We start from the raw sequence: 25,070 nt of genomic DNA on the forward strand, positions 1-25,070 counted from the left end.
GTTGGCAGGGGAGGACCCTGGGTGGTTTGGGGCCAACTACAGGCTCCTGCAGGTGACCGTATAGTATAGCTTAAGAGTAGGAAGGAGTTTGAAGGAGGATGCGCTTGGATTTGACATCCCGGGAAGATAATGTGACCCTTCACAATGATAAAACAACAAACAAAAACAATAACGAAACTGTCTGGCTGCAGCTAAACACTTCAAGTGCGTATAGTTCACTTAGTCTTCATAATCACCCTACGAGATAAGCAACTGATGCCCAGGTAATTGAATAACAGGGTCCCAAGTTGATAAGTCCCTCAACCTCTCAGCCCTTTGCGGGGGGGGGGGGGGCGGGCGCTGCACCATGGGGCATGAGAGATCTTAGTTCACCGACCAGGGATGGAACCTGTGCCCCCTGCAGTGGAAGCACGGAGTCTTAACCAAGGGACCGCCAGGGAAGTCCCTCTTTATTTCTAAATGGAGATGAGGTTTGCTATAGGATTAACTGAGATTATGTATAGTGGTTTGCATTTAACTAAGGGTATGCTCACTGCATGCCCAGCAAGTACTTGCAATTTGATGATTTCTCACAAAGCATATACCAGGTTGGACTTTAATTACCCACTTCCCTGCAGTTGTCAGCAGTGGGCTGTGAACTCCCTGAAGGGCACTGCCTGCTGGTTGTCATATCTGTTAGCGCTGTGCGCAGCACGCAGAAGTTGCTGAGTGAGTCAGACTCAGAAATGTGACCTTAGGCAAATCACATCCCCTGTCTAACTTAGAGTTAGTCCAGCTGCGGAATGACTCAGTGGGGTCAATCGAATAAGAGCGGACCATTTTTTGAACACCGGCAATATACCAGACACTCCATAGATACTGTCCTATGTCACAATTAATCTTTTCAGCAATGATTCAAGTAGGCATCAGTAGCTTTATCTTACAAAAGAGGCAACCGAGGCTGAGCAAGATTAAATGGCTTGCCTACAGTCACCTTTTGGGAAGTGGCAGGGCTGGAGTACAAATCCAGGCCAGTTAGGCTCATGACATGCTCCAAACCACCGTCCAAAGACTACCCACATTTTACGACACCAGCTATCTTTCTATTGATACTTTATTAAGTAAGGTTTGTTTTTAAGCCTCAGAAAACAAGAGAGATGATATTTAGGAATTCAAGGAAAATGAGGCAAATGGTGCCTGTCATTATGACCACAGATCATGATCCTGTAAGGCAAAGACCCTCAGATGAGCTGTTCTGAGCAGCATTGCCAGCGAAAAAGAGGGACTGCCGTCTGCCCTGGGTTTCTGCCATGTTGGAGACTTAGTGCAGCCTGTTTCACCAGAACGGCAAGGAGCCTCTCTGGACAGAAGCCTGGGGTTCTTCTACCAACCACTGTGTTACAGGTGGGAGAGATAGGACAGTTACTGTCAAACGGTTTATTCCCAGCCTTGAGACCTCACTTATACCCCCTTCTTAGACAAGGTGGGGAGTTAGCACTCTGTTTGATGAAAACCACGGTTACAAGCCCAAAGTCTCAGTTCAAGACTCATCATATTTTTTTACTGACCTTTCCCCTATCATAGGGAAGAGCTAATAGTATCCCTGACAGTCTGGGGACATAGTCCAATCATGCTTTCAAAAAACAGCGACAACAACAAACCGTTTCTTTTCTCTTAAAAAAAATCTGTTTGCCTTAAAAAATGTTTAAATTACTTACCAGTTAAATTAATTACCATGCTTCCCACAAAAATCTCAGAGTAAAATAAACACCCTGGGAAAATGCACTTATTTTAATCCTGTGGCTTTGCATACCCTTGACACATTATCAGTTTTCCTCATAGACGGAGACATTTAAAAAATACTCTTTGTGGAGTACTTTATTCTTTATTCAGCATTTTACCATAACTTTTTTTTTTTTTCATTTAACATTTAAACCACCTTTCAGTTTGCTTGTGCTGTAGTAACAAAGTGTCACAGACTGGGTGTTTTAAAACAGAGAAATTTATTCCCTCACAGTTCTGGAGGCTAGAAGTCTGAAATCAAGGTGGCAGTGGGGCAAGACATTCTCTGAAGTCTCTAGGGAGGATCCTTCCTTCTTCCAGCTTCTGGTGGCCCCAGGTGTTCCTTGGTTTATGGTAGCATAACTCCAATCTCTGCCTCCATGGTCATTTTCTCCCTGTATGTCTCTGTCTTTCCATGGCATCCACTTCTCTTTGTGTGTCTGTGTTGACTGAAAAAAATGCATAACCTAAAAGTTGAGAATTATATTTTATTTGGCGGACAATCTGGGGACTTAAGCCCAGAAGACAGCCTCTCAGATAGCTCTATGGGACTGCTCCCAAGAGGTAAGGGAGGAGCCAGGATACGTAGGAGTTTTGCAACCAAAACCAGGTAATCTGAACATCAAAAGATTACTGTTAGTTAAAGAAAACCAGACTTTTCAAGTTAATGAATTTAGTGTTTTTTTTTTTAATTTATGAGAAGATGCAAGAGTCTGGGCTGATTGAAATCATTCCTTTGATATGCACCTTAACTATCTGGGGCCAGTATCCTGCTTTTCTCCATCCTGAATCCCCTCAGGGTGCACAGGTTGGGGGTGGCTTCAGTGGCTGCTGGCTTGATGGCGGCAACATTCTTTGTCTCCTGATGTGGCAGGCGACATTTTGCATCCGTACCTGTGTCTTCTTATAAGGACACCGGTCCTATTAGATTATGACCTCTATGTTACCCAATTAAAATTCCAGTATGACTTCATCTTAACTAATTGCATCTGCAGCAACCCTATTTTTAAATAGAGTCACATACTGACATACTGGGGGTTAGGATTTCAGCACATCTTTTGGGGGACACAGTTCAACTGATAACGTCCCCCTATCAGCTAAGCATTGTTTTCTCCATTTACAAATAAGATCTGTAGTTTAACCTCTCTTTCATTCCCTTTAAAATGGTGGTAACAACAGCTAATTCACAGCATCGTTGGGAGCAGAATAAGATACGGGTGTTAAGCACTTACATATTAGGATATTGCCTAACTTGCAGTAATGTCCATTGCATTGCATTTATTATTATTAAGTTTGCTTATTAAGTCCACCATTGTGTGGTAGAGGGCTTCAGAGTCAGACAAACCTGGGTTGGAACCCCAGTTCCACCCACCTGGAAGGTTTGGGGAATAGGTTAGAAGATGATTGGAAGTAATGCTTAGTAACTTGTTGCAGCTGACAAGCTGTGTAACCTTGGACAGCTTACTTAATTAGCCTTTCTGTACTTCACTTTCCACCCCTGCAAAATGGGAATAATAGTAGTTATCTACCTCATGGTAATGTTGTAAATTTCAGATGATTTAATAGATCTAGTTTTTAGAGCACTTCCTGAAAAAGTGTTCTATGAATGATAGCTATTAGTGTCATTATTATTATTATTACTATTTTGACAAAATGTTCTCTTTTCCTTCTCATATTAGCAGCTGAATTCTGAGGAGAAGGATAAAGGTCTTGTTTATGGAAAACAGGGTAGAAAATCTAAGGAGTTAAAACTCGAATGCATCCTAACCAAATCGGTCTGAGTCTGGGGATTTATAACTGCTAGCAATTCCATGAAATCATGGAAAATTATATCTGTCTATCTGTATTACTTATCTATCAGGGAATAACAAATTACCCCCAAACTTTGTGGTTTAAAACAACACACATGTTTTATCTCACAGGTTCTGTGAGTCAGGAATCTGAGCACACCTTAGCTAGATCTGCTTCATCGTCTCTCACGAGGCTGCAGTCAAGTTATTGGCCAGGGCTGGAGTCTCTCCTGAAAGTTGCAGGAAGGAGCGGTTTCCAAGATCTCTTAGGTTGTTGTTGGCAGGTTTCAGTTCTTTAAGAGCTGTCGGACTGAAGGCTTCATTTCCTTGCTGGCTTTTGGCTGGAAACTGCGCTCAGGTCCTTGCCACAGGAGCTATTCCAGGACAGCTTGTTTCAGCAAAACCGGCGAGAGAGAGGTCACAGCCTTTTGTAACCTCATCACAGGAGTGGCATCCCCTCAATGTTGCTGTATTCTGTTGGTTAAAAGCAAGTTACTCAAGTGGAAGAGATTATAACAGTGTGTATCAGGAGGTAAGATTATCACAGGCTGGTTTCGAGGCTCCATCCCTCCCACCCACCTTCCGCCTCTCCCTCTCCCCACTTCGTCCTTCCTTTCTCTTCTCCCTCCCTGGGTCTTTCATTCTGCTTATGTACATATCGGTGTACATCTCACATAGATATCTTACATCTGTCTGTCTGTCATTTGTCTACTTTCTGCTGAAACTCTGACTCCAATCTCTGTATGTCATACTCAATCCCTGTGGGTTTCTCAACCTAGCCTATACTTGATACTTAGTAAGTGCTCAGTAAATGTTTGAATTCTATTTAAATTTACAGCATAAAAGATAATTTTTTTTTTTTTTTTTTTTTTTTGCGGTATGTGGGCCTCACCGTTGCGGCCTCTCCCGTTGCGGAGCACAGGCTCCGGACGTGCAGGCTCAGCGGCCATGGCTCACGGGCCCAGCCGCTCCGCGGCATGTGGGATCCTCCCAGACCGGGGCACGAACCCGCGTCCCCTGCATCAACAGGCGGACTCCCAGCCACTGCGCAACCAGGGAAGCCCATAAAAGAGAATTTTTAAAGTCAACTTTATCCATCACCTAATATAACCATTATATTGATTATATTTATGTAAATACTTACCAAGTTTCCTTTTAGTCTGTTCATACATACTTGTGACCATGCTGGGTCTCCAACATTTTTTTTTTTAAATAAATATAAGGTTTTATCTTTTACTTCATGGAAAAATGTTTGAAATCATATTTTTCTGGCCTTTATGGTTGTCAAACTGTCTATATAAGAACTTGTCCAGTTGACAAGCTCATCTTTAAACATTTAACCATCACAAATAGAACTGCATAAATGTCCTTTGTGCTTTCTTTTGTTTGATTTATTTCCTTGTGCTGATATGGAAATAGCTGGTTTAGGATTTTGAACTTTTATTTCAATATCATCACATTTACGTGCATTGGCCAGATCCGGTTTGTAGTGGTTTGAACTAGTGTGGATAGTCAAAGTGTTACCGAACCAAACTTGGGCCCGCTTGACCACGGGCAGTAAAGCCAATCTACTGATGCTGGGTTGCGGTGAAGCAAAGTGCAGCGTTTATTTCAGGGCACCAAGCAAAGGGTCCAGGTAGTTAGTGCTCAGAAGGCCCAAACTCCCCAGTGGGTTTCAGGGAAAGGTTTTTAAAGAAAGGGTGAAGGAGGGGGCTATGGGGTGTGTGATCAGCTTGTGGACAGTTTTCTAATTGGTTGGTGGTGAGGTAATCGGGAGTCAACATCATCAGCCTTCTGGTTCCAACCCACCTGGGGTCTCTGTGCTTCTGGGCAGCATATCGTTAACTTGTTCCACCTGATGGGGGTTTCAGTATCTGCAGAACAGCTCAAAGGATACAGCTCAGAATATTATCTGTAGACCTTGAGGAGGAACTAAAAGTACTGGACTTTGTTTAATGGCTAAATTATTATTATTTTGTCTTGCTTGGCTGTTTTCCTTTCTTTCTGCATTTTCTCACTTCTCTGATTAAATTTACTCTTTGGAACTTGGAGAAGGCCTTAGGAGGCTAAAAATTTTATACAGATAAGAGGCAGGTGGAGGACATGGCGGGGTGGGGATTGAGTGGTGTCTGTTCTGGGAACGCCCCATAGGATCCTGCCTGGTGTCAAAAGGTCAGCGGTAATCAAACACTGACTGAGTAGAGACTTGGTAAACGTGAGTGGCATTGAAGGCTTGCTCGGAGAACATTCCCTGTGCAGTGTCATCAACCTCAACTTGACTCAGTGCGAAGTGAGGGCTACTGGAAGCTTTGTCATGTGCTTCATTTCTCCTAAGCCCCACATATCAACCCCCATCCAGATTTCCCGCCCTCTGGGCTCCAGGATTTCAGCAACTTTCTCTTTATCGTGGCTACCATTACCCTGTCCGTCCATCGGTGTTTTTTTGTTGTTGTTTTGCCTGCACCATGCACCTTGCGGGATCTTAGTTCCTGGATTGAACCCAGGCCCTCGACAGTGAAAGCTGAAAGCATGGAGTCCTAACCACTGGACCGCCAGGGAATTCCCAGTTGATATCTTTTAGGACTGGATGGCAGCAGACTAAGAGACAGTCTCCTTTCCCCAACAGCCTCACCAGCTTTACCCACATATTCTTTTCATGTCACTGCTATCCATTATTCTAATTTAGTTTTCCAAAAGTAGGCAAATATTATTGTTTTTTTAAAAAATTGATATATAGTTATTTATAATGCATAAAATTGCATTATATGTTCTAAATTGCATTTAGAGGATACTGAAAATAAAGATGTATTTTTTCCCCATATACAAATTTATAGACCATTGAATTCTATCCATGGGCTTAAGAAGCACTGGCTGAAGTATACAGCCTGTCCCATGTACTTCCTATGGCATATATCAAAGGCACTTAATGTCTGATTTTTACTTTTAGTGAAGTTAAAGTTGATCAGCAGATTCAGGTGCAGCGAGTCTGATCCATTCATTAGAATATCTCCCATCAGCCTTTCTACTAATGGTTTTAGTATTCATCGATGATCGCTGTCTACATCTATTATCTTATTAGAGATTACAAAATGGTAATTTTCTAACTGTCATTCTTCCTACCTGTATTAAATGCAATATTTCCATAAAGTAAATTGTAGTTACCCTGAAATCCAGTTCATGATAAAATCTTGACTACGACTTGATTCTTTTACCAGTTTTCAGAATAATGAGCTGGTCTCTTAGCCATCCCCAATGATGAGCAATGAGCTTTTGTTTGTTTTTTCCAGTTTGAGTTTTGTCTTTGGGTTTGGGTTTGATTTGAGGAATGTCATGAATTATAGGAAATTTGTTTATCTGATCTATTTTAATCAATCACAGTCATGGTTCATTTTGTTCAATGGTAGGCCAGTGTGAGCCCCTCTAAACTGGTCTGCCTGTCCTTTTGAAATGAACACATTAGTCTTTGGCAACTATCTCGCTTTTGGGCACAGCAAGACTTCCTAGGCTCAGCTTGTACCATACCTATCCCAGACTTGGAATAAGGAATTTTTCCAAGAATATTTTGTTCCTTTTAGAGGAAAACAATATTTAAAAACAAGAGTCTGGGTATTAAGGGTATTTATTGCTGTTAGGTTACCATTACTTCTAGGCTTTTTCAGTGGACAGAGCTATGAAATGTTTATTTTTTTTTAAAGAGAAAAGCAAATCATTAGTGTATATGATTTCCAATAGAAATTTCAAGGTACAGAATTTTTCTCGACTTCTTTGACTTTATAAACATAAGAGAAACAATTCAGGAATAATCTTAGCTCCTAATGACGGTAACATGATGGCTTGTCTGCTGGAGCCCACAGTATACACACAATAGTTTCAAAATAGCAATACCAGTATTACAACTAGCAGTGAGTCCATTAAATCTAGTTTAAGATTTATTTACAGAACATTTTTTTTCTTTGGACTGTTTTTCCCTAAGCATGTAAAATCAGAATACTGCATTTTAAAGCCTTTCAACATAATTATTTTCTCTGTGTAGTTATGCCAACACTTTGATATATAGCTGGATATATACATTTAAAATTTGCAGAGATTGTATTGTCTTTTTTTAAAAAAATTATTTTTTGGCTGCGTTGGGTCTTTATTTCTGTGCGTGGGCTTTCTCTAGTTGTGGCGAGCGGGGGCTACTCTTCATCGCAGTGCGTGGGCTTCTCATTGCGGTGGCTTCTCTTGTTGCGGGGCACTGGCTCTAGGCATGCGGGCTTCAGTAGTTGTGGCTCGCGGGCTCAGTAGTTGTGTCATGCGGGCTCTAGAGCGCAGGCTCAGTAGTCATGGTGCACGGGCTTAGCTGCTCCGCGGCATGTGGGATCTTCCCGGACTAGGGATCGAACCCGTGTCCCCTGCATTGGCAGGTGGATTCCTAACCACTTCACCACCAGGGAAGTCCCTCAGTCTTTATTTTTATTTTATGTCTATTTTCATTTAATTTGATCTTTTGATGGGTAGGCTCATTAGTCCCTTTTCCTGTCCCTAGAAGCACAGCTACGGGGAAGAGGGAAGCTAATGGGAGAAGTAACTCACCCTGAACATGTTCTCCAAAAGCACTGCCTATCAGCATGTTTAAAGGTGACCTTTTAACCTGAGTACTGTTAAGATTTCAGTGAATATGAAGACTTAGAAGTGTGACAGCAAACCCTTAAGAAAGTGGTCAGAGGGCGGCGGTTTCTTTTCTGATGGTACCAAAGCCTTCAGCTGAGCCATCCCAAGTTCATACCCTCCCTGACGTTTGAACCTGGCAACCTCTCACCAGCCCCAGGTGGCCTGGTTTGTCTTGTTGGCCTGCTTTGCTGCCTCAAGGTCCTGTCTAAGCAGCATCTGGGAGTCTTCATCTCAAGCAGGCCATTAGCATCTCAGAGGCCTGTCGCTCCCTAAATCCTGTCTAGGAATGATTCCTTCTGGGCATTTCCTCCTAGATCCCTAGTCTAAGAAGCTACTGGAAGGAGGGGGAAGGAATTGAGGAGGAACTCTCATTTTGGAATCCTTCCTCAAAGGGATAAGTTTTGAGCAGAGTTTTTAAGAAAGGAGGAATGGGATGCCAGGGAAGAGAAAGCAGGCTTCTTATTAATGACGCTTCTGCACTTCATCAGACAGAAAAGAGGCTTTGAAGTCAAAGCCTGAATGCCTAACGGCCTTTGGCTGCAGTGTGTCACCTCTCAGAACCTCTGTTTCCTTGGTTGTAAAATATGGTTATAAAAATTATCATATTCCTAGGCCAAAGCACTGTTGTGAGGATTCAATGAGATTTACAGTGTCTTGTGTTTGGCAAAGAATAGAAGCTCAGGAAATGTGACTTTCCTTTCTACCCTCTCCCCGTTTCAAGCACTTGTCCCACCACCTCTTAAAAATGAAACGAGGTAGTTATAATAATACTAGTAATAGTAAGAACGGAAATCTCTGGAGAGGCACAGGCGTACATTATCTAAATTCTTACGGTAACTTTTATTATTGGTGATAATAGCCTTACTTTATGCATAAACAAGCAGAGGTTCCAAGAGAGGAAATAGCTTGTCCATGGTCACACCCAAGGCCTTAGCCCGTAAGTCACATTTTGCATGAATTAGGAAATGGTGCTCCTCTGCTTGGATTCAACCCCGTGGGTACAGGCATGGCCAGTGGAGCTGAGACAGGATTCAGCCCCTCACTCACCCCCTTGCCTTGTCACTGTCGTGCAGTACACAGCTCGCATAACTGTACACAGAAGCTCTGGTCAAATGCATAGTTTTGATCAAACTGAAATTGAAACCCAGATCTGATCGACATTCGGACCACATCCTTTCCAACACTACCTGGGAGTTCATCTCTTCCTGTTTCCTTTAAGATCCTACTCCATTGTTTATCTCTTCTCACTGCCTTATCTCCATCTCTCCCCTTTCCTTCTCTTATGGCTTTTCCTTCCTAGCTGATACACTCCATCAAATCTCTGCACTTAAGTACTGGTAGGTTTGAAACAAATCATTATTCATAATGTCACCCCCACCCCATACCTAGCTCCAAACCTGGCACTGGTAGGCCTTCTAAGTAATGTTTGTTCAGAACCTCTGTAGTCATTACGCTAGGCTTCCTTGTATCATAGCTAAGCCTTTACTCTCCTTCTTGTTGCCCTCGGTGCCTAGCAAGTTGCTTTGCCCACAGTAATCACGCTTTGGCATGAAAGAACTAAGATTTTTCCCAAGAGCAATTGTCCTAAGAAGGCACTAGAGGGCAGCAGAAGATCACACATGGCCTTTCGTTCACCTTCCCGTTACTGGCCACAGCCCACCTTGTCTCAAGAGGCAGGAGTAAATGATACACTGCAATGCTGACTGCTCCCTGACGTGCAAGAGCGATGTAAGTCAGGGGGAGGTGGGGGCTGAGCATGCTTTAGTCTGTGGGAAGAACCACTTTTGGGCCCACTAAGCTGCACTGGGATTCTTCACTCTGCCCCTTACTTTAGGGCAAATAATACAGCAGGACCACGTGGCTGTTTTTGTGCTTTTTAAAAATATTAAAATAATCCTAATTTACAAACAAAAGACATCAGCCACTACTGGGCTACTGGGCATTATCCAGGGGTCCCTCTCCCTGCCCCACAGAGGATATGACCTTCCTCAGAGATTGACCTGCCATCACTTGAAACAAGTATCCTCTCGTAGGCTATACTCTGTCACTCTGAGCCTCAGTTCCCTCCTCTGTAAATGGAGACAACAATTTCTACTTTGTAGGATGATAACAAAGACTATATGAAATTATAGATGCTGCATCTCTCCTTTGATGCTCAGAGCAGTTCAATGGGGAATTAGTGTCCTCATTTTACAAATGGGAAAACTAAGATTAGAGAGGTAAGGTGACTTACCCAGAATTCAGAATCAGGTAGTCTGACTAAATAGCTTTAGACTTAAGCTTTCAATTCTACCCTTGTCTACTGTGTTCCACCAGGTAGGAAGCGGATAGTTTAAGGAGATTCCTGACAGTGTGGTTAAAGCGCCAGCAGGTTACAAGGGAAGCTTTACAGATTCAGACATGCACGGGAGTGAATAATGCTGAGCTGAAGGCCAAGCACTGGAACAAACGACCTCTGATGATGCTCCTGACACCCTAGAATTTATAAATTCTTCATTGAGTTCTGTTTCTCGTTTATCCTCGAAATAATCCAAGATTTAGGTACTAGCATTGTTGACGTTTTACAGATGAGAAAATGGAGCCTCAGGGAGGTTAAATGACTTGTCCAAGGTCATCCAGCTGGAAATGGAAAAGCTGGAATTTAAACCCAAGCAAGTCACTGTCCTATAGCTTCCCTTCTGCAGTTTGGCATATTACTTGTGTATTTAGGGAAGAAGCTGCAAATCAGGTTAGGACAGGAGATCAGTTGTCCTAGGATTTGGCAGTTTTGTAGACCTGTCCTCTGTTTAGAGTCTGCACCGTTGCTTCCCCTTCCGTTCCTCAAACATGCACACAACACACACACACACACACACACACACACTCTCTCTCTCTCTCTCTCTCTCTCTCTCTCTCTCTCGGACATACACACCTTAATCAGAAAGCACTCAAGAATGCCCCACAGTTCCTAAGGGTGGGAGTTCACCTGCCTGAACTGTAGTTTGTTGGCTAATCTTAGCATGACCCCAAGTAGGGGCAGGCTTGAGTACTGCAGATAGGGTGTCCAAGAAGCACAAAGTGCATAGCTCTGGATCTGGGTCTTATGATTAGAATGAGAATTGTAGTTTTTAGATGGCAAGCCGGTCTAGGTCCAACAGAGCTGTCCCATAATGGAACTGGAGGCCTAAAAAGGTAATGAGTTCTGTGTCATTAGAAGCATCCAAAAAGCAGTCAGAGGATCATTTGGTGGTGAATGAAGCATTAGATGGAATTTCTGACCAGCTGACCTTTAAAGTGCCTCTTACCCATGAGATCCCTTAGCCCATGGAAAGGGGTGGGGAAGCCTAGGGTTGTTGTCTGGGGGTGGCAGGAACGGGGAAGGCCCAAGTGTTTACAACAGGGATGACTTGTGCAGGAGTAAGAATTAGTGCTGAAAATTTTTCGGCAAGAAATTTGGACAACGAAAGGAGCAGTAGGACCAGGTGCAAAAAACTAGACTAGTTATAAGCTCTGTGGTCTTGGGAAAATTGCTTTACCTCTCTGAGTTGTCATTTGTACATTCATAAAGTAAGGTTAAGACTGTCTGCCTTTGGGGCTATGGTGATAAGACTGAGATAGTGGATTTGAAGTCTGATAAGGGTTACAGGAATAGAGGGGATTAAAGGTAAAAAAGAATCAGTACACATTCATCTGTTTATTTATTCAGATAGTCACCTGCAAACTGTCTGCATGATATCAGACATTGAACTCTGTGCTGGGCATGCAAGCGGTCATTGAAAATGGTCATAGTTCTTGCTCTTATGGAGCTCACAGTTGAGTTGGGGAGGCAGATATTAATTTAACATTAACTATTAATTTAACATTATAATGATGATGATGTAAACGGTTCAGTCGATTGTACAAATTGAGAATGATCAAAATATAGTTCTGATCATGAATATATGCATGTTCGAAAGTACGTATCATAGTTGGTTCCCACACTCCTTTTAACATATTCACTGGATAACCTTCCTCTGCTCCTAGATGAAAATCTTCGCTAAGCCACATCTAATCTATTATAACTTTTGTGGAACAGACAGTGCTATAGACATTTTAAATTGATAACAGTTTCACATCAGGAATTAGGATGTCTAGTCCAAGATTTTAATCAAATCTCTAAATCTGACAAGTCAGATCTCCTCTCCCTCCCCAGTGGGGATGTTAGGACGTGGGGCAAGGTTGGCCTTCGTTCTGTTTCTCTCCCTTGCTCTTCTTCTTCCTCTCCCTCTACAGTCGAAGCAGGAGAGAGGAATGGTAAGGATTTGGAAGGTCATACTTGCCCTGATAGCCTTGTATCTGGCTCTGTGTTCTCCGGTCCTGGCAGGTTTTTAAAACCGACCCTCTCTCTTGGCGGGGTGGGGGGCGTTCTGTGGTTTTTCAGTGGTCCTCGTGGCCAGGGCCTTCTCCCAAGACCTGAGACGATGTAGCATCTCTGTGGCTGGCTACTGCTCATCCCTCTCCACCCTCTGTTTCTCTGGCTGCTCACCTTATGGGGACTCTCACCGTGGGGACCCCTCAACCTCTGTTATAATTCCTCCTGGGTAAGACTCAAAACAGATCCAGCCCAGCTCTTTCTCTCATGTGACCCACATCTGGTCCGGGGGAAATACTCAAGCATTTTTCCCACTGGCAACCTCTGGGATTTGGGGCTAATCCCTGTGCTGCCTCTTCTGCCCTGCTGCCATAGGCCACTAGAACTTCTGCAGGTGGGGTATGACCCTAGTCCACTATCTTCCCTGTTGCCGAGAAAATGTAGCAGTTTCTCCAAGAGGCACTCTTTTGAGGCTCCTTATCACAAAACTTGGGATTAGAAGGTAATGTGCTCTACATGACCCACCTGGGGTGCTGGGGACTCTAAACATTAGGTAATAGCTGTCTCCAAAGCAAATCTCTCCTATATCCTTCCCGTCTACTCTCTGACCTCATTTTATTTCCTTGTTCTGGCTGAGGTTTCTAGAGTTATGAAACTAGTCAGAATTCATCTCCTTTGTAAAGTCCGTGTATAGGGGCCTGGCTCTGGGATTTCAATTCTATTCTGTCTTGGTGTCTCAGTAGAAATTTCAGTTTTAACATCTTGTTACAGCAACAGCACAGCAATAATTAAAACAATCACAACAACAACACCGATAACAGCTAGTATCGATTGAGTGCTAAACCTTTGCCTTATTTAATCCCTACAAGTAGTCTTTCAGGATGGTACTATTATTAAGTGCCTGCTATTAAGTAGGCACCTTATTTAATCCCTACAAGTAGTCTTTCAGGATGGTACTATTATTTATGAAGGGCACGCTGATGATGCTGGAGTTTGACTCTCAGGCTGAGAAGTTCAGAATGCATAGCGCAGAAGTTCAGTCCTTGCCGATGCCATCTCAGCTGGCTACTTTCCCTTTGTTAAGGATATTTCTGTGGGTCCTTGAGTCAGGCTTCAGGGCAATTGCTTTCCTCCAAGAGGAGACAGTAACTCTGCCTAAGAAATGATCCCATTTCAGCAATTCCTGGGAGGCCATTGCTGTAATAAAGGCCATTCTTTATGATATAAAAGTCTCACCCTCTTCCCCCCGCCCCCATCCTTAGCGTTTCTAATTTGAGCCCCTCTGGTCCCTGTGGAGTCTTTAAATGCTTCAAGTGCAAGCCTATTGCCAAAGCAAGCCTGTCTGACTCGGGACGCAGCGCCCTGCGCTGTTGCCGAATATTGAACAAACATTCACGCGGCTTTGGCTCTCCCAGAAGCCCTTAGTCTGATGCCTTTGTTTTGTTTTCTGGATGAGGGCAAGCGGTACCATCACCTCCTGCCGAAAAGCCCTGGCTGCCCTCCCAACAAGGAGTTGTCACTTCAACTGAGGCTTTTTTTTTTTTTTCTTTTTGGTGGCAACAAAATAATACCCAGCAGGAATTTGGGAGGAGAAAAAAGAGAGTTCAGTTGGCAGGTTCTCAAATGAATGGGTTGTAGTGTCATTGGAACTGAATTGGGCTTGAAACCAGACATGATCCTATTTTGGAAGCATTGTTCAGAGGGATGGGAAATGTGAACAGAGGATAAGTCTCTTCAAAAATGTTCTTTATCCTTGGCCTGTTAAAGACAGCCTGTTTTAACTAAACTCTCCCATCCCCTCAATGGCAAGGGCCTATGTGAGAACCTAGGGGAGGTCAGAGCGACTGGCAAATTGATCAGCTATTCATCTGTCAACCTTTCAACTGAGAGAGCTAATTTTACTTTGAGAAGAGCTTACCACTTGATTACAAGCCATCAATTAATTGTCAATCCTGAAATTCACAAATCTTCACTCTTAGACTCATCGATGCTTGGATGAGATGGCACATGGATCAGGGTATATAAATATATATGTATTCAAATATATTATTGAAAATCGTATTGAAAGCCTACTGCATTCCAGGTAATACGTAAAGTGGATGGGAATCGGCAGAACTAACACTGTCTCTGCCCTCATGGATCTTATAGTCTGGAGACATTAACAGGTGACACATAGAACAGGATGCTGTGAGGATCTTTAGTATGAAACCCTAATAGAGATTGGAGGCATGGGGATGGAGTTCAGGGAAGGCATTTCTGAGGACCAGAGTCCTGGCCCCTGAACTAAGATCTGAAGGGTGAGTGGGAGTGAGAGCCAAGAGAAGGCAGGGCCAGAGGGTGGGATGGGGAAAGCATTCTGTGCAGAGAGAAGAGCACGTGCCAAGACTGAGTGAGAAAGGACAGGGTGTAGCTGAGAAACAGAAAGGCCTGTGTAGCTGAAAGTAGGAGAATCGGGAGGAACAGGATGACAGATCAGACTGGAGAGGCAGACAGGTGGTCTCATTCGCATATTACCTATGTGCCACGGTGAGGATTTTGGTCTTCATCCTAAGAGCAGTGATGTGCCATGCAAGAGTTTTAAGCAGGAGGAGAATATAGAGTTTGCCTTTTGAAAAGATGACTTTAGCCACCGAGTGAAGTTGGATCAGAAGCAATTAGCTTTCGCAATGGTAGTATCTACAGAGAAACAATTAATGGAATGGCTAATGGTCTTCCCTGATGTAACTCTCCTCCAGATCATAACTTAGGTATGACACAATCTTTATGGAAAAGATCTTTGTTAATAAATGCATGGGACTTAGAGGTAAATCCCTTTTTCCATTTAGGTCTCAGGTTCCTCACTTGTTAAGCCGTGGGTTTGGACCAGATGATACCAAAGTGCCCTCCTTTTGCAAAACAAGCCCTTAAATTCAGCTTGAGTTCTATACTGCTACTAGAATTCAGTTTTCAGCCTGGACTATGGGCTTTTAACCCCATTTTTTTGAACTGATAGATTGTTAAAAAAAAAAAAAAAGGATTTATTGACAAAAGCAGACCAGCAAAGATCAATAGCTCATTTTGCTGTTAAATAGATCTTTAACCCAATGTCTATGAATGTGTGTTTGATCAAGGGAATGCTTACTCCCAGCACCATGTTACATATTTTTCCCAATTAAATTATGGCAAGGTGCTATGAGGGATGAGGGATCTGTGTTCTAAAAAATGAGATACCACGAGTAGTTTAGTTTAAGTGCTGAATTGGTTAACAGACAGCTGGGGTCATGTGCTGAAAGGATCACTAAGTCATCATGTGACCTTGGAAAGTCATTTTCCTTCTTTGGGACACAGTTTCCTCTCATTTTAAATGGGAGGGTTTTACCAGATTAGACTTTTCAAAGGTATGCTTTTTCAATAGTTTTCAAAAGATATTTTATGGAGAAAAGGTGCCCCACTCTATTTTTTCTCCTTGGAGGTTAATAATCCAAGTGTATTGATGGTCTATTGATTCCAAAGTTTTTCCTGTAACTAATCCATCATACTGCCACATTCCTGTGTAACCTCTCTCTGAAACTCAGTTTCCCCATCTATAGCAAGGGCTATAGAGCAGAGGTTTCCAAACATTTTCTGTAAAGGGTCATATGATAAATATTTTAGGTTTTGTGGGCCATACAGTCTTTGTTGCAACTACTCAATTCTGGCATTTTAGCCATGCACAATATATAAACAAATGAGGGACTGTGTTCCAATAAAACTTTATTTACAAAAACAGGCAGAGGGCTGGATTTGACCCACAGACCATAGTTTAGTGAACTCTGGGTCACAGTGGGAGCTAACTGCTCTCTAATGTCCTCGCAGTTCTGACTTTCCCTGACCTTCTCCCCTGAAGAGTTATTCTCTCCCAAGTTGGAAGTCCCCCTTCTCCAAAATGTATCCCTCTGGCCTGCACTTCCAAAAGTCATCATCATCATCTTCTTTTGACATGTCTGTATATAAGACTGTCTCTGTCTCCCCGGCTGCTGAGATGCCTTCTTCACAGCTTTGTTTTGTTTATCTTAGTAACTACCCTTCTTTAATCCCTCTGAAGGATTGGTTAGCTGGAATTTGCCTTGTCTTCTTCCCCCAGAGCCTTTGATCTTGTGCTCATAAGTATTTGCTGACAGCCAGACAGAAAAGGTGGAGCCCAGATCCCAAGCCCGAGGGCCCAGAGAGTAATGAATGAAGACTGCAGTTTATTTGTATTTCTAATTGGCAAGCCTATTTCCAGATCAGCTGCATGTCACTGCAAGCAGAGAGCAAAAGCAGGAGACAACCTTCTTTCTCCCAGGCCTCGGTGCCCAGGGCCCCTGTTTTCCACTGAGGCAGGAGCTTGCCCTGATTTCACCAGGCTTGGAAGGAAATGCCATCTGGACCAAGTTTTGTCCCTTAGTACAGGACCACCTTGTTTTGCCACTCAGACTGTACATTGCACAACTTTGAGGACACCATTTACATCATCCGTGATGTAAATGGAACCCTCTGAGTTGTACAAACCACTTTTTCAAGCTTTGAGCCCTTTCTTCTTATGAAATCTTACATCGAAGGCCAGTCTATAAGAGATACAAGTGGAACAACTCTATCTGAAGCTGAGATGCAGGTTTAGAGACCTGCCTTCTCAGTCTCCCTCTTGCCTTCTTCAAGCAGCTGCTGAGATGGCTGTTGGGATCCCTAGAATTCCTCAGATGAATTTTGGAGCCTCTAGACTAGATCATAAATGTTGTTCTAACCATTCACAGCTATATAATCTCTCTCTTGATAAAGTCTCAAGTATATCCCTAGCACCGTTCTAGGCACTGAATGTTGAGGGGACAGGAGTGGGAGACATTGCCCCTGGTCTCCCTGAACTGATTTTATGGTTGGAGAGGTCAACAGAAAATGAGGTGAGAAAATAAGCTTAACAAGATAGGGTCTTACATGCAGAAATACTTATCAGAGAAGAAGGGCTGGGGAAAGGAGGAAAGACTTCCTGAAGAGCGTCACATTGGAATGGAGCGCCGATGGGTGGTAAAGATTTGGGGAGGCAGAGGGGAAACGTAGGGCAGGGAGAGCAAAGGCACAGAGGTGTGAAATGGCACTTGTAGGGATAAAGAAGAACAGCACAGAATGGGGCGTGCGTCCTTCATGCACATGACAGCACACTGAGGAAAAGAAATTTGAATAAGGGGACAGATGAGCACGGAAAGAAAGGGGAAATAATGCCTTCTCCAGACAGGTCCATCTCCTTCTATCTCATTTACCAGTCATAACTGTTTCAGTTGTTATTGTTAACCACACATTATACAAGTAATCACTATAAGCTCCTGGACATTCAAAGACTTTCCCAAGGCAGCAGAGCTATTATCCAGCAGAAATGAGATTTAAACTGAAATTGACTTGACTCCAAAGCTTGTTTCTCACCCATTACATGGAACTGCATGAAAAATATAGGACTGGAACAAGTTTTTGAAAAAAAGGTAGAATTTATAAAAAGTAACAGTAAACAAAAGAATTTCTTATTGGGAAAAATATGCTTGAGTATTTACATCTTACAAAGGTCCTTGCAGAATCCTCTAGTCCAACCTACTGACTTTAAATATAAAGAAAGTGAGGCCCAGAGAAAGCAAAGAGTTATTTAATATAAATGGTATAACAAGACACCATTCTGGTCTCTGAGCCCTCAGGTCAGTGCTCTTTCCAAAGCATCACGAAGGAACCACTCTATCATCTTTTTTCCCTTTCCAGTGGACAACTGCCTCCTTAGCACATCGTAATGGGTTCAAGAGTCCGACCTTTTGAACAGTACTGAACAATACTGAACTTACATCTCTTCCTCCAGAGACCACGGAGTTGGGCAGCAAGAAGGAGCTCAAGTCCATGCCCTTCATCACCTACCTCTCAGGCCTGCTGACGGCCCAGATGCTGTCTGATGACCAGCTCATCTCAGGTGTGGAGATCCGCTGTGAGGAGAAAGGCCGCTGTCCATCTACCTGCCACCTTTGCCGCCGACCGGGCAAGGAGCAGCTGAGCCCCACACCGGTGCTCCTGGAAATCAACCGTGTGGTACCACTTTACACTCTCATTCAGGACAATGGCACCAAAGAGGTGAGGTCCCCTGAGACAGCCACTGAGTCAAATCTAAGAACCAACCCTCCTACCTCCTGCCCTTGTGGGCCCTTTGTCCACTGGGATTGTCATCATCGTCATCAACAGCATGGTGAGGGCTAGCATTTATTGATCCCTTACCATGTTGTAAGCATGTATATAACTTGGTAACACTAGCTGCTGTAACTGGCAAATTCTCCAATCTCAATGGCTTAGTACAATTAAGGTTATTTCTTGTTGTGCAGAGTCCTAAATAGAAGTGTTTGATTGATGGGTGGCTTTACTCTGAGAAGTAGTTCAGGGTCCCAGCCTGTTCCATCTTGTGCTCCATTAATCTGATGCTTCCACGGCTGCTGTGGAAGAAGAAAGAACATGGAAGATTGCACATGAGAAGTTGAAATGGGCCACGCCTGAAAATGGCAAATTATCATTTCATCTCCTATTCTGCTAAGCTAGAATTCAGCCACTGGGCACACCTGTCTGCAAATGAAGACAGGGAAATGTATTCTATCTGTTTGCCTAGGAGAAGAAGGTATGGGTTTGGTGAAAACCTAGCAGCCTCTGCCTCTGTACTATACTTGGGTTATCTCATTTAATTTACCCTCCAGATCTATGATTTACTTATAAATATTGAGTTGATTCATATGGAATTTCTGACATTTGACCATTTTTTATTTATAAAGATGGCAATTCCGTATGGTTCATCCTTTTCTCATGCCCACTTTACAAGTGAGGAAATGTAGGATGTTGAATGATTTGCTCCATGTTGGTCGGCTCCAGAGCCTACATGCTTAATCATGAAATTATATCTCCTCTTTTTCCTCTTTCTATCTCTGTGACTTTCAATTATAGCATGTCAGGGCTTGAGAGGACTGTATGAATGGTTTAGTTCACTGGTTTGCACACTTGTGTTCATGGAACATTTTTTTCCAAATGTGGTGTTCAGGAACCCCAGTCCATAAAACCAGGAATAGTGATGCCACTGCTTCAGTAAGGAAGAAGGTAGATAAAGCATCTCCCCTTGGTCCCCACTCTTCCCTCTGCAACACCTTCTGGACAGCCCTGGGCCTCCAGAGAAGGCCATCTGGTAGACCACTGACCAATCCAATAGGATGCTATGGATTACGTGCCCCTCCCAAAGCATCCTCCTGGGCTGAGTAAGCACCAGTGCATGGTGAGTGGTCAGGGAGGGTTTCATAGAGGACAGATCAGGGTTGAGAATAAGGAAGTGAGGAGAGTATCTTCAGGTAGAAGACCTGAGGCAGAAAAGTACATGGTCTCTACAAAGACCTATAGAAATTTCCCATGACTGAGACCAAGAGATGGAGGGAGAGCAGATATGAGGCCAGAGGGAACAGAAAGCACCTGATTATTTAGGATACTATAAGCTAGGTCCTGGAGTTTGGACACAATCTGGAGGGCAGTGACATGCTGAAGATACATGGTTAGCAGGAAGCTGATAGGGTTAGATTTGTGTGGCAGAAAGAGCCCTCTGGAAACAACCCAAATGACCATCGATGGGAGAGCAGTTGAATAAGGTGTCGAATATGCATACAGTGGAACACTGTACTACAGCCAAGATGAATGAACTGTAGTGACACTTAATATGAGACGGATGAACATAATGTTAAATGAAGACAAGAAATCCCAAAGATACGGTTTATATAGCATGATACCCTTCCCTCTATTTTAAGTTAAAACAGACACACAGGGCTTCCCTGGTGGCGCAGTGGTTGAGAGTCCGCCTGCCGATGCGGAAGACGCGGGTTTGTGCCCCGGTCCGGGAAGATCCCACATGCCGCGGACGGCTGGGCCCGTGAGCCATGGCCACTGAGCCTGCGCGTCCGGAGCCTGTGCTCCGCAACGGGAGAGGCCACAACAGTGAGAGGCCCGCGTACCGCAAAAACAAAACAAAACAAAAAGAAAACCACACACACACACACACACACACACACACACGCCTTTTAAAAATAAATACAGATGCAATAGATAGTTTAAAAAAGGAATCAAGGAAATTATGAACATAGGATCGTGGTAATCTTGAGTCAAGCGAGGCAGGTAATGCCGCGATGGAGCATTTGTTACATGATGGTAGTCAAGTTTCTAGCTGATGTTTGGGGGCTGGATTTGTGGGGCTTTATGAAAGTGCTACAAGTAGCTAACCAGCTAACACTAACTGGATGAACACATAAAGCCTAACCACGCGTGGTGCAGCAATGAGCTTGAGTCACGAGCCGTGCATCTCAAATCGTCTAACTCTGTGCATCAGAGGTCCCCAGACCAACAACAGAAAAGCCAAGAGAGCCAAACGTGTGTACATCTCCAGACCTCTGGTTTCAGGGTGAGAGTCAACTGTGGAAACATAAGAGTGGCAGCAGGGAGACCCCTGAGGAGGCTGTTGAAGCTTCCAGTAAATACCAAGGGTCGCCTGACCAGTGTTGTGTCAGTGCAGACAAAAAAAGCAGCACGTCGGTAGCTCTCCAGGGTTTGGTGAGAGAGGCTATGAATATCCCTATTTAGGGCTCTTTCTGGGCCACGCTCTCCTCATCTTTGAGGTGGTTCGATACTAGCTAAGTCACAGGACTTTTTGTGTGTGTGTGTAATTTATTTTTATTTTTTATTTTTGGCTGTGTTTGGTCTTTGTTGCTGTGCGTGGGCTTTCTCTAGTTGCAGCCAGTGGAGGCTACTCTCTGTTGCACCGTGCGGGCTTCTCATTGCAGTTGCTTCTCTTGTTGTGGAGCACGGGCTCTAGGCACATGGGCTTCAGTAGTTGTGGCTTGCGGGCTCTAGAGCACAGGCTCAGTAGTTGTGGTGCACGGGCTTAGTTGCTCTGTGGCATGTGGGATCTTTCTGAACCAGAGCTTGAACCCGTGTTCCCTGTACTGGCAGGCGGATTCTTAACCACTGGGAAGCCCCAAGTCACAGGACTTTTATGATGTGTTCTTGGCACGTGTGGTAGCAAGACAAGCGCTGGTTCCTTTCCTCTTTGCTTAGGAATCTGGTTCCCCATGTCCAGATGCTATGCCAGCTTCCCTCAGCATCATCAGTTCTGGAAATGGGTCTTCCTGAGGCTGATTCACGTTCTCTCTGAAACAGAAGCCCGGGAGTGTGAAAGCAGTCACTAGATGTCACTGTTCTCCTTATGTGGCATCTGCTGCTTTTGAAGCACGAGTCCTTCCTTCGTTAATTCAGTATTTCTGAGCACCTACTATTTGCCATGTATGGTGTCATGCCCCAAGAAGTGAAGAGTGGGACAGATGGACACAAATGGGCTTGGTCTTTATCTTCATGGAGTTTACAGACTTGTGGGGAAGACAGATATTATTGAAACACTCCCACCAAATAAGTGAGAACAAACTGTGCTGAGTACCAAGAGAAGTCCAGGCCTTTGGGTTAAAATCGGGTGACCGAGGGCTTTGTGGGATGAAGGAAGGCTTCTTTAGGGAAATGAAATTGGAATTAGTTCTTGGGGGTCGGGTGCCTAAAGTGAAAGTAGAGGACTGGATTTGGGGGAGAGGAGGAACCTGAGAGCATTCCGGGTCAAAGGCCTAGCTCCTGCAGAGCCCTGAAGGATGTGCAAACGTGGCCCATTTCCCTGAGGCCGGGATGGGAGCTCCATGGGCAATGCCGAGGAGAGGCGGTGGCCAGGCTAGGCAGAGCTCTGAAGGCTCTGGTGGTGAGGAGTTTGGCCCCTGATAGCGGGGAGCATAGAGGCATTAGAGCAGACAGGTAGACGCTGTCTTCTCAGCTCCAAGCTCCTCTCCTCTAAGTTATACCTGCAAAGGAACCTTAGAGCTGCTTGACTAGTTTCTTCTCTCCCTCCCCAACCCCCAAGACAGTCCTGTTTAGAGTTTCACAGCAGCCTAGGGGCTGCTGTGCATTAGGCCTTTTCAAAGGAGCCAGGCTGTGGTAGGAGTGGGTAAGACAGGCCCAGTGCAGGTCTGGAAACGATCCTGGAGGAGGGGATCGTGGCCCCTGAGAGAGGCTGGTGTGATGAGAAAGCAGCCACTTTCATCTTGGCCATCATTTTTCCTCTGCCTCTTCCCCAAACCCCCATCACTTCTCCCAAGACTTCTCCATCTCTCTGCATTTCTTTGCAGTCAGAGGCAGGGGCCACATGGGTCAAACATAAAAGGGCCTTGGCCTGGACTCTGACACTGAGTCATAGCGAGGCTGGGGCAAGTCCTTTTTCCTCCCTGGCCCTCTCTTTTCCTACCTGAAAAAGCAGAGAGGTTGGGTGAGTTTCTTTCTGAGTTTCCTACAAGAGACTTTGTCAAAGTGGAATCAGATAGTGCAAGATCTGTGCTCCACTCAGGTTGAGTTGGGACCCTGCCTCAATCCCCTACTCCTGTGGTGTGTTGCTGAATGACCTCTCCAAAGCTCAGTTTTTATGTCTATAAAATGGACTCTTGTGATCCCTACTTCATGGGGATCAGATGATAATGAATGTATAGTACCTGGCATGTAGCATGTAATGGGCTTATGTTTCCTATGATAATGATAAAAATAACGTTTGTCTAAACTGATTCCTGGGCTTCCCTGGTGGCACAGGGGTTGAGAGTCCGCCTGCCGATGCAGGGGACACGGGTTCGTGCCCCGGTCTGGGAAGATCCCACACGCCGCGGAGCGGCTGGGCCCGTGAGCCATGGCCGCTGAGCCTGTGCGTCCGGAGCCTGTGCTCCGCAACGGGAGAGGCCACAACAGTGGGAGGCCCGCATACCGCAAAGAAAAAAAAAAAAAAAGATAAACTGATTCCTTCTATTTTCTGTGCTTCCTTTGGTATCTCCTCTTCTAGGTAGCACTCGATAACTTTGCAGATGCCCAAAGTGCTAGGGACATGACGTTCAGAGTAGGGTCTGCATTTTGTATGCAAGAGATTAACCTAAAAGGGCAGATCACAAATGGAAGGATTTCAGGAGCATTTTTCTCACTTTATAAATATTACTGGAACTTGTACTTTATAGGAAAGGATACCATAGGTGGAATTACACATGAGTAAAAGGATTTCCTTCTGTAGACCTTCCAACGCAGAATGGAACCATTCTTCTATGTGAGAACACCTGTCTCCTTGAGTTATTTGAGATGCTAAGTCAACTGCTGAGTCCCGTTATATGGCATGGTCAGGGAGTATCAGAGAGGGGCTGTGACTTGCCTGAGGTTTGTGGGGCTGTTCAGGCCTCTGATTCTGGGCAAGGGCCAGCGTGTGCTCTTCATAGCCTTGGGGACCATTGGACACTAGCTCCTTTGGTGATTGGGATATCCTTGGTTCCATCTCCTTGAATGCATGGGAAAGGATGATGCCTTCTGCCTCAGCTGGAAAGGAGCCTTTCATTACACTTTGTGCTGTGGTTCTGAATAAGCAAAGCAGGAAAATAGTCTTAATGATGGAGAATTTGATTAATGCATCAATCTTCTCCCTCCAGCTGTTAAATGACCCTTACACAGCCCAAAGCCACAGAGCTTAGCTAAGCACAACTAGTGCTTAAATGACCAAGACTGTGTGTGGCTATTAACTTAGCCTTTGGGTGAATAAGGAGAGGCTCCAAATGCAGGAGAAAAAATTGTGTCATGGTGAAGAGCCAGACTGAGCTGGATTTGAGTCCCATCTCTCCTGTTGATCGTCTGGGTGACCTTTCATTTTACTCATTTATAAAGTAGACATTACAGTACCTACCCCATCCATTTGGGGGTTGGGAGTTTTCTTTGGAAGAACTGGGACACATGGAATCTGTACCAGGTTCTGTCCTTGATTGTTATATGGCATTGGGCATGGATACTTCTACTGTCTTGGTCTGTTTCCTTATCTGTATGATGAAAAGTATGAGCTAACTTTATCCCACAGTCCCTTTTGACAGATCTAGGATCAGATCTAGGTTCTGCCCTGAAAATAAGGGAAATATTTTGATGTTGGATGAGGCACCTTGTGACCTGCAATTTATTTTCCATCCAAAGATATTACCAATTTTACTCCTTAAGTTAATATTGGAAAGAGAAAGATTCACATATCTTGTACTCCATTCCAATGACACAGCATTTATGAGTAGAGATGGGTATTAAAATCGTACCCTCTGTATTTTACAAATAGTAAAACTGAGACCTGGAGACAGGAATGACTTGCTCTAGGGCACACAGCCAAGTCTGAATTTGAAGTAGTCAGCCATGGCTTCTGACCTTGGCGATGTCTTTTGTCTCCCTCAGACTCAGTATCCTCATCTGCGAAATGGTGGTGACTTTCCCCATAGGGCTCTCATGTAGAAAAATTAAGAGACTGTTTGCTGGTGTTTTGAAGACTATAAAATACTCTGTAGATCTGGATGCTTTTTTTTTTTTTTTCTACTGCTCGAGTCCCCTGAATTCCAATAATGTGATATATTTTTTTTTTTCTTTCCATGCTGCCCTAGGAAGAACCATGTGTAATTTTGGTCTTGTTGTGGTTTTCG

At 44.1% G+C, this 25,070-nt stretch overlaps 1 protein-coding gene across 5 annotated transcripts in view; it reads left to right on the forward strand.

Moving 5' to 3' along the window:
* The window catches only part of ASTN2 (astrotactin 2), a 907,765-nt gene that overhangs the window by 703,891 nt on the left and 178,804 nt on the right, over window positions 1–25,070 (forward strand). For all 5 annotated transcript variants that reach the window (XM_060300567.1, XM_060300563.1, XM_060300564.1 and 2 more), the window contains one exon: window positions 18,365–18,630. In XM_060300567.1, coding sequence (XP_060156550.1) covers window positions 18,365–18,630 — 266 coding nt within the window. The remainder of the gene's footprint in view (window positions 1–18,364; window positions 18,631–25,070) is intronic.

This window comes from Globicephala melas, chromosome 6 (assembly GCF_963455315.2).
Source record: "Globicephala melas chromosome 6, mGloMel1.2, whole genome shotgun sequence".
Taxonomy (NCBI): Eukaryota; Metazoa; Chordata; class Mammalia; order Artiodactyla; family Delphinidae; genus Globicephala; species Globicephala melas.